General features: G+C 51.6%; 1 protein-coding gene across 6 annotated transcripts in view; it reads right to left on the bottom strand.

Moving 5' to 3' along the window:
* SREBF2 (sterol regulatory element binding transcription factor 2) overlaps nucleotides 1-12,735 on the bottom strand; it is a 43,418-nt gene that overhangs the window by 19,031 nt on the left and 11,652 nt on the right. For 4 of the 6 annotated variants that reach the window (XM_075574010.1, XM_075574011.1, XM_075574013.1 and 1 more), the window contains exons 5-11: nucleotides 11,442-11,663; nucleotides 11,206-11,271; nucleotides 9,016-9,130; nucleotides 7,098-7,279; nucleotides 4,985-5,177; nucleotides 3,626-3,810; nucleotides 1,926-2,187 (exon numbers count right to left, since the gene is read on the bottom strand). In XM_075574010.1, the coding sequence (XP_075430125.1) occupies nucleotides 1,926-2,187; nucleotides 3,626-3,810; nucleotides 4,985-5,177; nucleotides 7,098-7,279; nucleotides 9,016-9,130; nucleotides 11,206-11,271; nucleotides 11,442-11,663 (1,225 nt within the window). The remainder of the gene's footprint in view (nucleotides 1-1,925; nucleotides 2,188-3,625; nucleotides 3,811-4,984; nucleotides 5,178-7,097; nucleotides 7,280-9,015; nucleotides 9,131-11,205; nucleotides 11,272-11,441; nucleotides 11,664-12,735) is intronic. The other 2 variants (XM_075574012.1, XM_075574014.1) reach the window with 1 other exon arrangement.

Below are 12,735 nucleotides of genomic sequence, written 5' to 3' on the forward strand. Positions count from 1 at the left end.
GAAGAACCTGTGGTACTTCCCTTTAACCCAAACCACAAAGGTCTCCCTCCATAAAAATAATGGTATCACTACACCAAACGATAATACCAGGATGTACTCCCAAGGCAGGAAAATCACTCATGTAAAATCAACCTCTATCTAGAGAACTAAGTCACAGATTCAGTAATACACCAATACAGTGTTATATGGTACATAGATATATCATCAGTTAGATGGTAAGTAATATTTATCTGCATAATTGTAAGAACATAACCAGCGAGGGTCCCAAAAAGAGGGGGGGTAGAAGCAGGGACAGAGTAAGCAACAGAGAGGACCCTGTATCTATAACCTTTTGGGGTATGAATAACCCTTTTGGGGTATGAATAACCCTATGGTAAACAGGCACAATGTTTAGGGATAATCCTAGGGTAAATGCCCCAATGAATAATAAAAAACACAAATGAGCATGAAAGTAACTGTTCCACCTAAACAATGTAATGTGTGGGTCATACGTGACACCCGATCAGTGCTGCCAATCCGCCGGTGCATCCGTCACTATATATATTTCGTACAAGTGTTTTGTTACAATACAAGATCATTTCTGACAAACTTCAGTGTTGAATTATTATTTTTATTATATTTATTTTCTCTGTGTGTGCTGGGAACACCCACCAATTTCCTGCATTAGTTTTGGGACGGCCCAGGCTCCCTCCCTTTGTTCCCGTGCACCTAATGTACTTTATCTTTAGTTCATTTTGGAGTGCTGCCTAGAACACCATACTTTTTGTATTCAGAGACATTGTTCCCTCTGGTGAGATTTCTGCCCCAATACTGCTATTGAATCCTGATAACACAACGGATCCTGTTATAACGTTTTATCAATAGGACATCTGCCCCAGGACCTTTGGGACAAGCCAAAACCGGCAGAGTCCCGCACAGTCCTGGCCTAAACCCTTTCCAAACCATATGCCAGGGGTCGCCAACTCCAGTTCTCAAGGGGCCACCCCCAGGTCAGGTTTTGAGGAGATCCATGCTTCAGCACAAGTGGCTCAATCAGTGGCTCAGTGTTCAACTGAGCTACTGATTGAGCCACCTGTGCTGAAGCAGGGACATTCTGAAAACCTGACCCGTTAGTGGCTCTTGAGGACTGGAGTTGGCGACCCCTGGCATATGCTGTCAGAGGGGCCCGCCACCTGTTACTATGACATGAGACGGGCAAGGACAGACTGTCTTGTAGGGGAAGCCACGATAGGGGGGATACCAGGAGGCAGAAGAGAGACGGAATCGGGAAAGGGGGAGAGAGGAATACAAGAGGAAAGAGAGGATTCAGCAAGGTGACAGCATGGAGTCCTCCGCCTTTAGATGACTTTCCTCACCGGGGGGGATCCCAACGTACAGTAATGATCTAGAGGTAAGTGTGTGTTATCTCACAAACGCACATGTAATTGTGTATGTTTAAAAAAAATGTATACCAAGCATTGCCTTAATGAGCGCCTTAGTGGGAGACGGAAACACTGACCTGTTACAATAATATATTAACGTGTTCTGTTTAGATATATTTCCACCGTGCAGATTCAGCATTATCGCACGGGAGGGGTGTGCACTTTGACCCGCAAGATGCAGCCGGCGCACTTTGACCCGCAAGATGCAGCCGGCGCACTTTGACCCGCAAGATGCAGCCGGCGCACTTTGACCCGCAAGATGCAGCCGGCGCACTTTGACCCGCAAGATGCAGCCGGCGCACTTTGACCCGCAAGATGCAGCCGGCGCACTTTGACCCGCAAGATGCAGCCGGCGCACTTTGACCCGCAAGATGCAGCCGGCGCACTTTGACCCGCAAGATGCAGCCGGCGCACTTTGACCCGCAAGATGCAGCCGGCGCACTTTGACCCGCAAGATGCAGCCGGCGCAGTTTTACCTGCAAGATGCAGCCGGCGCAGTTTTACCTGTAAGATGCAGCTGGTGCAGTTTGTGGTACACGAGAGCGGCATCTCGCGCACTGGTGGTTGCCTCGTCCTGAAACTCTGCTTTCTTGCAGTGCCCGGGCGTGCGTTTCAGCATCCAGCGCGCCGGGCTGAACTTCTGCAGGCTGCAGCGGATGATGTTCCAGGACAGACTGCATGCTAGGTCCAGTCGGGAGGCCGGCAGCGAGCGGCCCAGCACACACAGGCAGGTCTGTAGGTTCACCGCCGCAGCATCAAAATCTCCCTGCGGACAGCAAATAAAACAACAATTGTAACCAGTGCCATTCCCCACCCCTCCCACTGTCATCTTTAACCGTTTGGGTGCCAGAATGACACTGCCCCTATGGCAAACGGCGATCACGTGACCATGTCCTCTTCCATTTTGCTGCACTACAGCTCACTCCTTGCTCTGACCACGACCTCCACTAGAAAACGAGCACTCGAAGGGCATGACAGACCCCATGATGTACTGGCTACAACTCGGGGCGCCCAAAGAGTTAATCCAGTGGCTCTCAAACGTCTCCTCGTCGCTCACCGGCCCAACCAGGTTTTAAGGGGAACCAATGCATTTAACACACAGGTGAACGCACCTAATGAACACGCCCGTCACTGGCTGCCCAAAACATCCGGCCTAGCTCCGGGCCCTGAAGAAAAGGTTTGAGAACCACTACGCTAACCCTTTCATTACCAGTGGGACTGCAACCCTAAGGGTAGAGAGATTATATGGATGTCAGCAAGTCAGATATAGCAAACCACGGGAGCAAAGTGGCGTTCCGGCTGGAACCAACAGCCCAGGTGTTTAGGAGAACAGTGGAACATTCCACCATGGGTAGAGTGTAGGTTAATTCCCACGTGTTTACACATTCACTGGTTACTGCCGCCAATAGTGACGGAAATGACTCCGGCGCTCTCTCAAGTCAATGGCAATATGAAAATAAACGGTTTTGATAGTACCGTGGTAAAGGACTCCTACGTGCACCCCGATACCAGTGTCACTACTTCGGAGCCCAGTGTCTGCTGCTCAACCACAAGGGTCTTTCCGGGACCCCCAAACAAAAGCAGATGATGAAAAGATATAAGGGGAGCGAGCACAGGTGTAAGAACAGATAAATAGCCCCCAAATGGGTTCTCTCAACCTCTATCTGTCTCTCAACCTCTATCTGTCCTTACACCTGCGCTCCCCTTATATCTCTATCTTCTCCCGCTACCAATACACAGGAGTATTTCAATAGCCAGTGATACCAAGGTGTCTTGAGAAAGTCCTAAGCGGATGAAACGCGTTGGTGCGTGGTCCTATTCTTGTACTGACCATTAAAGCTTTATGTATATTTTTATCCTCATCTGGAGTTGCCCTCATTACTTGCGTTCGCTGCCGCTTTCGTTGTGAGCTGTGCCCCTCTTCTCCTCTACTGTTCTGTTACTGAATCGGAGTGGCTTCGGGTCCAAAGGTGGAAACTCCTTAGTTATCCCAGAGTGATCAGAGTTTTGCTATTGTTTGAACCTTCCATCCTCTACCTGTGCCGCTCATGTTGATGCATAAAGAGATCTTGCCTAGGTGAGCCCCAGACAGATTTGGGAACTCTTGCGTTTAACTCTCGCCTGCAAAGGGGTTAGACTGCCGGACTAACATGGTCCCCTGTCCTCCAAGTGAAGCCTCCCTCCAAGAAGAGACGCTTCCTTACCCGGGTGAGATCCAGATCAGCCTGCTTGCGGTGCCTCCAGAACTTCACGGAGGAGCGGGAGTGGAGACGCGTCACCGGCTCGCCGTGGATCAGTAGCTTCATGAACACGCTGAGGACGACCACCCCGTTTACCAGCCAAAGGATTAGCGTGGGGATCAGCCAATCGAGCCAGCTGCCAGACAGACCTGAAACAGGTTTCCATGGAAATTAAAAACGGTTTACACCCTTGGGTGCTCCCGGACGTAGCTACCACATCACGGGGTCTGGCCTTCCTGGGGCCCCATGTCAATCTACTTGCGCGTTTTTGTGGGAGCGCTCGCGTACTGCACCCCACACGTGGGAAAATTAATGGAAGACTACTGCTCATCCATCATCAGTGACCGCGCGGTCACATGATCACGAGGGCCAGGGAGCGGTGGCACTTGGGTTTTACGGGTCCTCAGACACTCACAAGGGAAATAGTGCAGAAGAATGCAGCGTTCTTGGGACATTATTGTAGATCTGCGGGTTGGGACATTTTTTCGTCCTACATGGACTGCACTGCCGCCGCGATTGCATATAGAACCCCCCCCCCCCCCCCCCTTAGTGATAAAGCTTCTAGAAAAGTTACCGCGCGATCGTGTCGAGCACCTTTATGAAAAATATGTCACACGTTCTGGCTAAACCCTTGGTGCCATCGCCTTGGTTTATTAAGATGACCAAAACTAAATGGAGTTGGAACGAAGTTCTGCACCCTTTTACTGATCAGCACGAAACTCCATATAGTGATTTGTGAGATGCTTAGGAATGGGTCTGGATTATGACCTGGGAATGGGATAAATGCTTTCTCTGCTACAAAATAACATTTTGAAGCTGAATTATTTGTTATCTTGAATTAATTTCTCTTTCCTTTGCGTTCTGGAATCGTTTTCTGTACAAAATCCTCTACTACAGGGGTTCTCGACCTCTTTTGAGCAGGGCACCACTGAAGGAATTTGATATTCTCGGGGCTCCCCTGCTCTGCAGACCTCACTCACCCCCTCCTCGCTTACACACTCCATATCATTCTCACCACACATATCCATCACACACCCCCCTCTCTCGTCAACTGGTTAGCGGGCGCATCCTGTAGTGCCTGGAGATGAAGAGGGCCCCCCCCTCTCTCCTCTGTGCCGGGCTGAGAGGATCGCAGTCTCTACGTCTCCAGGCAGCGCGGGACGCGGACGCTGGAGCAGCCAGCAGAGTTTCCCCCCTGGATGAGAAACACATTGCCCTACTGGTTAGATCGCTACCCGACTCTACAACTCCTGCCATGGATTTCCCTGTGCTGCCACCCAGAGATAACACAGACACACACAAGGACACAGAGATGCACGTTACCCGACACCTCCATCCCCAGCATGGACCTCCCAGCGCCGTGCTGCACGGCTCTCTCCGAGTGCTGGGCCCCTTGTGAGTGTAGCAGGGATGTCAGCGGGTTGAAAGACAAGCAAAGGAAAGTCATGGTGCACAGCAGCATCCGGGAGCGATCCATCATGCCCAGTCCTGAGGGGGAGTCTGGCTCATCTTTAACCTTCAGCACACAAAATGAGACCGCCACAAGGTCAGACACACTGCACCATGACCTCTCTTCATACTTAATGTGCTCATATCAGCTAACATTATCGATGGCCAAAACAGTAACAAATCACAATCCTGTCCTGTCTGTGTGGGTAGACTTCCGAGAAACTAAAAATATATACATATACAAAACCCAAACCTAAGAGATGTAAAGCATCAATACAAGTTTCAATCTTTTTTATTACTGTATTGAAGCAGGGGGTCTCGGGAGTGGAACCGTGTTAACATCGGCTCCGGGACCTCCTGCTTCCAGAGATACTTATCTACGTAGGGGTGCTGGCATCTCTGCAGTCACAGAAACTGTGTGCCTAACATAATGGCAGTGTTTAAATGTCACATGGGCCAATAGGAAGCCGTGATGTCATCCCATGCAGAGTCCTATTGGTCCGCGTGACCGGGACATTTAAACTCCGCAGAGATACCGGCGCCACATACTGTGGTATCTCGGAAAGCAGGGGGTCCCAGGAGCTGAAAGCAAACACATTTCCGCTCTCCAGATCCCCCTGCTTCAAACCTGAAACCCTCCCATACCCCACACGTTCTTAGCAATCTGTCCCTGGGTAGGAAGGTCATGAGTGTGAACTAGTGAAATATACAGTGCAGCAAGAAGGAAGGTTTTATGGGGGTTATTTTCTAAAGTCTCCAGGCTGCAGAGCAGGGCAGGAACATTGCACGAGATAAATAGTAATAACCCCATGGCCCCGGCATTGCTTTGCCAAATCTCATACTGTTTTACAGCCATTACTAAGTAGAGACCCCTTAAAACAGCAATTGCCCACAGGATCTTATGCAAGTTTAACTCCTATAATGTTGGTATCTTGTGCCCCAAGCAGGTCCTGTTTTTTTTCCCCAGGATTTTCTTCATCTCTAACTTTTATAGTAATGTTTTAGACAATACGCTATAGGGCAGGGGTGGCTAACTCAAGTCCTCAAGGGTCACCAACAGGTCAGGGTTTCAGGATATCCCTGCTTCAGCCCAGGTGGCTCAGTCACAATGACTGAGCCACCTGGGCTGAAGCAGGGATATCCTTGAGGACTGGAGCTGGCCACCCTGCTCTAGGTAGAACGTCACTGTAACCTCCAGGACACTTAATATGCCGAACGTTTATATCCCCTGAACCAAGCATCCCATCTATAAATAAAAACAGCTTCAGGAAAGGGCAAGAGGAGGAGATCTCCCAGAGGCAGTAAACAGCGACATGCAGATACAATCAAAGGGCGACCAGCAAAGTGTGTAGTGTTTCCAACGCATTCTGCATTGTACAGTCTGGAGAGCGCTCTTCGGAGCGAAGGCTTAAATCCATACCTCGGAAATAACACAAACTGCAGCAAGACGGAATGCCTCCTGCAGCAACAGGACAGCGATTCCCAACGGGGGGTTCAGGAGGCCTCTCCAGGGGGTTCACCAAAATCAGTACTAGCGGCTCCCAGGAAGAATAGCAGGTTCCTGAGTCCGTGTGGGGACTGCGCACTTAGTAAGGCCCCAAACTGCACCTTACTGCGGGGGTGTATCGATGTAACTTACAGCGGGAGTTTCCAAAATCGCTACCCACAATGCTTTGCATCCACAGCAAGACATTGTGGTGCGTGGCTTTGGAAGCTCCCGCAGTGAGCGACAGCGATAACCCTGCTGCTTGCACACACTGAGGGGCAGTGTGGGGCGTTATTAATCGTGTGTTCCTCCCTAGAAGAGCTCAGGACACTATACTGCCAGGGATTGGTCACACAGGTTTGTTAGCGATAGGCAATAAGATTAATTAATTAGGGGAGAAATAAATAAATTTCTAGCCGGGGGAGCACAGTGTAACAAAGGTTGGGAACAGCCGTATTAGAGTATGAATGCAATGGTGTAGTGGAAATGATGCTACAATACCTTCTCATCATCCAGCAGTGGGCTCCCTGGTTCAGAGTCCACAGAATATGGAGAGAAGACAGCAGGAGATCCGGAATCGGACGCTGGTGGGGACATCATCAGTATGTTGTGGTTGAATTCGTCCATCTTCATTTCCACGCTGGTATCTACCAGGCTGCTCAGGTCTATTCCCTTCAGGTATTCTGCGGGAGGCAACGATTAACAAGATATTACCGACAATAACTACAGATATGGAGGACAGGGTGCTAAACCAGTCCCCAAGACCCCATTACAGGTCAGGTTTTCAGGATATACCTGCTTCAGCACAGATGGCTCAATCGCTGCTTCAGCACAGGTGGTTTAGAGGCTCAGTCGATTGAGCCACCTGTGCTGAAGCGGGGATATCCTGAAAACCTGACCTGTTGGGGGGGCTCGAGGACTGGAGTTGCTCACCCCTGTCATAAGGGGTCCATTCAAGTGAATGGGACGCAAGGCATCAGTCGATGTCAGGTGTTTTATGAAATAGTTCCACTTAGTAAACATTTCCCTGTCACATTGTGTCTCATCTTAATGCTGCAAATGCCTCATCATATTTAAAAGGGTTTCAAAACACAATGGGGGATGGAGTTTTAGGCACTGATTTTCCCGGTGTATGTCCGCCTCTACTTGTACGTTTCTCTTGTACATACTGCTGCGGCCAAGTTTATTCGAGCATTTGCCCGTTCTCTGCCGCAGCAGTAGCCTGGCGCGCGCCCGAGAGTGACGGGCGCGCGCCGAAGCAGCGGAAGAGCGCCCTCCGATCGGGGCGCTCTCCCTACCGCTGCCGGGTCCGCCGGGTCCCCCGGAACCCCCTGCCGCTGTCCCGCGATCGCGGGACACCAGGGCTCCCTCAGGGAGCCCTGGACGCGCGTGCAGGGGGCGCACGCTCCCGAAGACGCGTGACCGCGCGTCGAGGGGCGGCACGCCGAGGGGCGGCCACTAGCAAGCCGGGAAATCTCCCGGCTTGCGGATCTGGCCGCAGTGTGATAAAGTGTGTCGGTAGTGTATGCACAGATTTCCAAGCCAGCTTTTCTGCTAAATCCCAGGCACAGGCCGATCTCAGCCCATGCTGAATCCCAGGCACAGGCCGATCTCAGCCCATGCTGAATCCCAGGCACAGGCCGATCTCAGCCCACGCTGAATCCCAGGCACAGGCCGATCCCAGCCCACGCTGAATCCCAGGCACAGGCCGATCTGAGCCCACGCTGAATCCCAGGCACAGGCCGATCTCAGCCCACGCTGAATCCCAGGCACAGGCCGATCCCAGCCCACGCTGAATCCCAGGCACAGGCCGATCTCAGCCCATGCTGAATCCCAGGCACAAGCGATCTCAGCCCACGCTGAATCCCAGGCACAGGCCGATCTCAGCCCATGCTGAATCCCAGGCACAGGCCGATCTCAGCCCACGCTGAATCCCAGGCACAGGCCGATCTCAGCCCACGCTGAATCCCAGGCACAGGCCGATCTCAGCCCACGCTGCATCCCAGGCACAGGCCGATCTCAGCCCATGCTGAATCCCATGCACAGGCCGATCTCAGCCCATGCTGAATCCCAGGCACAGGCCGATCTCAGCCCATGCTGAATCCCAGGCACAGGCCGATCTCAGCCCATGCTGAATCCCAGGCACAGGCCGATCTCAGCCCATGCTGAATCCCAGGCACAGGCCGATCTCAGCCCATGCTGAATCCCAGGCACAGGCCGATCTCAGCCCATGCTGAATCCCAGGCACAGGCCGATCTCAGCCCATGCTGAATCCCAGGCACAGGCCGATCTCAGCCCATGCTGAATCCCAGGCACAGGCCGATCTCAGCCCATGCTGAATCCCAGGCACAGGCCGATCTCAGCCCATGCCGAATCCCAGGCACAGGCCGATCTCAGCCCATGCACAACATCAACTCACTGTTTTTCTGGTTAGCCAACTTCAGGGCCATGTTCTCTTGTCGCAGCTTTTGGTTTACTTGTTGCATGTATTTAATGTAATCGATGGCCTTCTTCAGCACGCCTGACTTGTGCAGCTGAAAATGACAGGTAACAGGTAATACTTTGTGCAGAGGGGAGCCTGTATCAGAGTAAAATGGTCAGTGCACTGTCTTATAGAAATATATCTGAGCTGCCAAGAACAAAATGAAAAGGCTTAACACCTAAACATGAAATAACTAATCATTTGGCCATGCAACATCGTTCTGTTTTTTCTTAATAATTTCAGATTTCCTAACACAAAGATTAAAATGGGTGTCACGGTAGGGGTAGCTAGCCTCTCAAAATAAAGGTGAAGCCCGGCTAGCTACCCCCTAAAACTGTGTGTGTATCTGGCCGAGTATGTGCACTACAGTGTGTGTGTTCTAACCCCTTAGAACCATGTTTTCCTGGCTGCCCATGTGAGCTCATATGCTGGTTAAAATGTTGTGTTTGACCCTTCGGTGGGAACTAGGTAGAAAACTCAGAACCTGGGATTGGGTCCCTGATCGGGGATATTAGGGGGGGGCAAACGGAACCAAAGTGTGTGTAAAGTGTTTCTGGACTTTATTACTGTAAGTACTGTAATTGTCCCCGCTAAACAAGCATGTTTTGCGAGTACTCGTACTGTATGTATTGTAATCCAGGTCTTTTCCCTATGTAATATATTGCCCAGCCAGCAAGTTTTAAAACCACGTTTTAGAGCCCAAGTTCTAGAAATGTAATGCAATGCACTATGTATTCTCTCTATGGAGGCAGCCCTGGTAATGAAATAGCCGTGGTGCCTGCATAGAGATTGTGGAACAATGGCTGGGGGAGGCTGGGACGGATGGTGGGCATGGAAGTTCCTGATACCAGGTCCGGGGACGGGCTCTCAGCGTGGTAGAGCCTTTGTTCACCGCAGACCTGGAGGCGCCTTCCCAGCAGGAGATTTGGGGCTGGCCAAAGGGATCCGTTGCGAGGCTGAGCTCAGTGGACGCGCTGCCCATAGGCAGTTTCAAATTCCTCGCTTCCCAGCCACTCTGTCATGCAGGGGCGGTCCTGGGCACTGAAGCCGGTTCCCCTCCTCCAATTGGGGCAGCCGGGCGAGTCCCCGTCGAGCCCCCGCATGCACAGCCACGATCCGCACTGTGATTGGCTGCATGGCCACGATCCACACTGTGATTGTCCGCTGGTCCTCTCCATGTTAAGGATAGGCAGCAAGGGCTATGTAATGAAACCGGCCGGTGCAGGGTGGCAGACAATGTGAGACTAAGAGCCCAATTATACCAAATGCTGCAAGGCGGCAGCGCTAGTCTGTGATGTCACCCAGCACTGCCGCAGAGCAACATAGTGATTATACCAGGGAGCTGGTGGAGAGCAGGCAAGGAGGCGTTGCCGTGAGCAGTTGGCTGAAACCACTCACGTTACGCAGCCATCGCCAGCCAAGAACAAATCTGCAGATCGCGCCAGGAGACAGCCGGCCTGCAGCTCCACGCAGCGCGCTCTCCGCAGCAGGTATGTGCGTCGCTATTATTTTTTTTTTTAAGTTGTTTTTCAGGCGCGGAGCCCGTTTTCCTGTATAATCAAGGCCTACGTGTGGAGGCGATCGGAGACGCGCTAGCGGGCTTTTCAAAGGTGCTTTGTGTAGAAGAGCATGCATAAGCACTGCGCTCAGTGGTGGAGCGCCAGAGAAGCCCGACCAGCGGAGACAGCGTGTGGAGCCGGTCGGACACAGCTGAGCAGGAGATTCAAAAGTGCTTTGTGCCGGACAGCGTGTGGAGCCGGTCGGACACAGCTGAGCGGGAGATTCAAAAGTGCTTTGTGCCGGATAGCACTGAGAGAAGTATTGAGAAGCCTGGGACAAGGAGCGGACAGGATAAGCCTACTGAAGCAAGCTCCAGGTGTTGAGGCTAGAGACTTCCCCCCAGACGGTGAGTGTATTTTGTGTGATTGCTGGTTCGCCAGAATAAAACTCTGTGTCCTATTGTGTCCTGTCTGGTGATAGTGATCCCGGTGGTAAAAGGTGTTAAAAGTGCTGGTCACCCCGTGACAATGGGTATCAGGCAAACATGGAACAGCATATTTGTTAGCGAGAGCAAGAGAGCGCGCAAGCGAGAGCGAGCGCATATACAGATGTGACCAACATTATTACTTCCACTGGTGCGTTGAAGCTGGACATACTCCCCTCACCAGCGGACGAAGCGGCCATTGTTTTGAGCTGCGGGCAAGAATGGTGCGGGGTTAGCGCGCTATGGGAGTGCGCCGACGCGAGACATAACGTTGGCTACATCTGTATATACAGATGTGAGATTCTGCTTTTGACACAATGAGACTGAACGAGTCCCCTCTGATATTATTTGTAAGGACAGCCACCCCTGGGACGCTCACCTTGGCGTCGTTGCCCATGACCAGGTCTTTGAGCTCGAGGATTTTGTCATTGATGGATGAGCGGTACCTCTTCTCAATGATGTTGTGTGTTGTTCTCCGCTCGCCTTCTTTGGGCACCTCCAGCTGCCTCAGGCTGCCTGGCACTTGCTTGATGGGCATCTTCTCGTGCCCCATCATGAGTGGCAGGGTAGTCAGAATGGTCCCACCAGCGCCCATTAAGGTCTGCAAGAAAAGCATGTGGAGATTCACAACTGATAGCAGCAATGCCCAGTGTAATTACATATATCGCCTTAGCCCGGGGGGTGCTGAAGCAGGGATATCCTGAAAACCTGACCTGTTGGCGGATAGCCCTGCTTTAGCCCATTTGAAGCCCAAGAGACCTGCCCTACAGTGCATCGTTATTCCTCCGTCACATTCTGTAGGTGCCGGCGCTTCCCAAAATCAACTAATGTGATATTGATAAAGGTGCTTCGTCTCCATATAAAACTGCCGCAATTCCAAAAAACTTGGGAACCGTGGCTGGAGTCCCAACACCCAGGGCTGGCCTAGGTCCAAGCCGCAAGGGCCTCCCTCTCCCTCCCTCCCCCCTGACTGTCTCTCTCCCCCCCCCTTTTCTATGTTAAAATGTTTATTGGAAACTCCCTGTACCAATCTCAGTCATGTGCTCATGACAACTCTGTATCCTTTGTTATACATTTCCAATAAAAAAAATTAAAAAAAAGAGTAAAGATAAAGGTGCCTTGTAACAGCCGCAGCCCCGGGGAGCGGTCCCTTTGTCGGGGATCGGTCCCTTTGTCGGGGAGCGGTCCCTTTGTCGGGGAGCGGTCCCTTTGTCGGGGAGCGGTCCCTTTGTCGGTTAGCGGAGCAGAACTAATCCCTGAATCCCTTAATGAAATTAAAATGCACACATTATTTTCTCATATTTGCTGTGGTGCTTTTACGCTTTAGTTGGAAAACGGTTTGATTAAACGATGTCCTACTGCAGGGCGGCCAACTACAGTCCTCAAGGGCCACCAACAGGTCAGGGGTTTCAGGCTGTCCCTGCTTCAGCACAGGTGGCTCAATCAGCCATCTGTGCTGAAGCGGGGATATCCCAAATACCTGACCTGTTGGTGGCCCTTGAGAACTTGAGTTAGCTATCCCTGCTTTAGTGTCCAAGTTCTCCCTACTCCCCACTTAGATTGTAAGCTCTTCGGGGCAGGGACTCCTTTTCCTAATGTTACTTATGTCTGAAGCGCTTATTCCCATTATGTGATATAATATGTCACATGTGTTAATGCTGTGACGCACCATG

This window comes from Ascaphus truei, chromosome 17, assembly GCF_040206685.1.
Source record: "Ascaphus truei isolate aAscTru1 chromosome 17, aAscTru1.hap1, whole genome shotgun sequence".
Taxonomy (NCBI): Eukaryota; Metazoa; Chordata; class Amphibia; order Anura; family Ascaphidae; genus Ascaphus; species Ascaphus truei.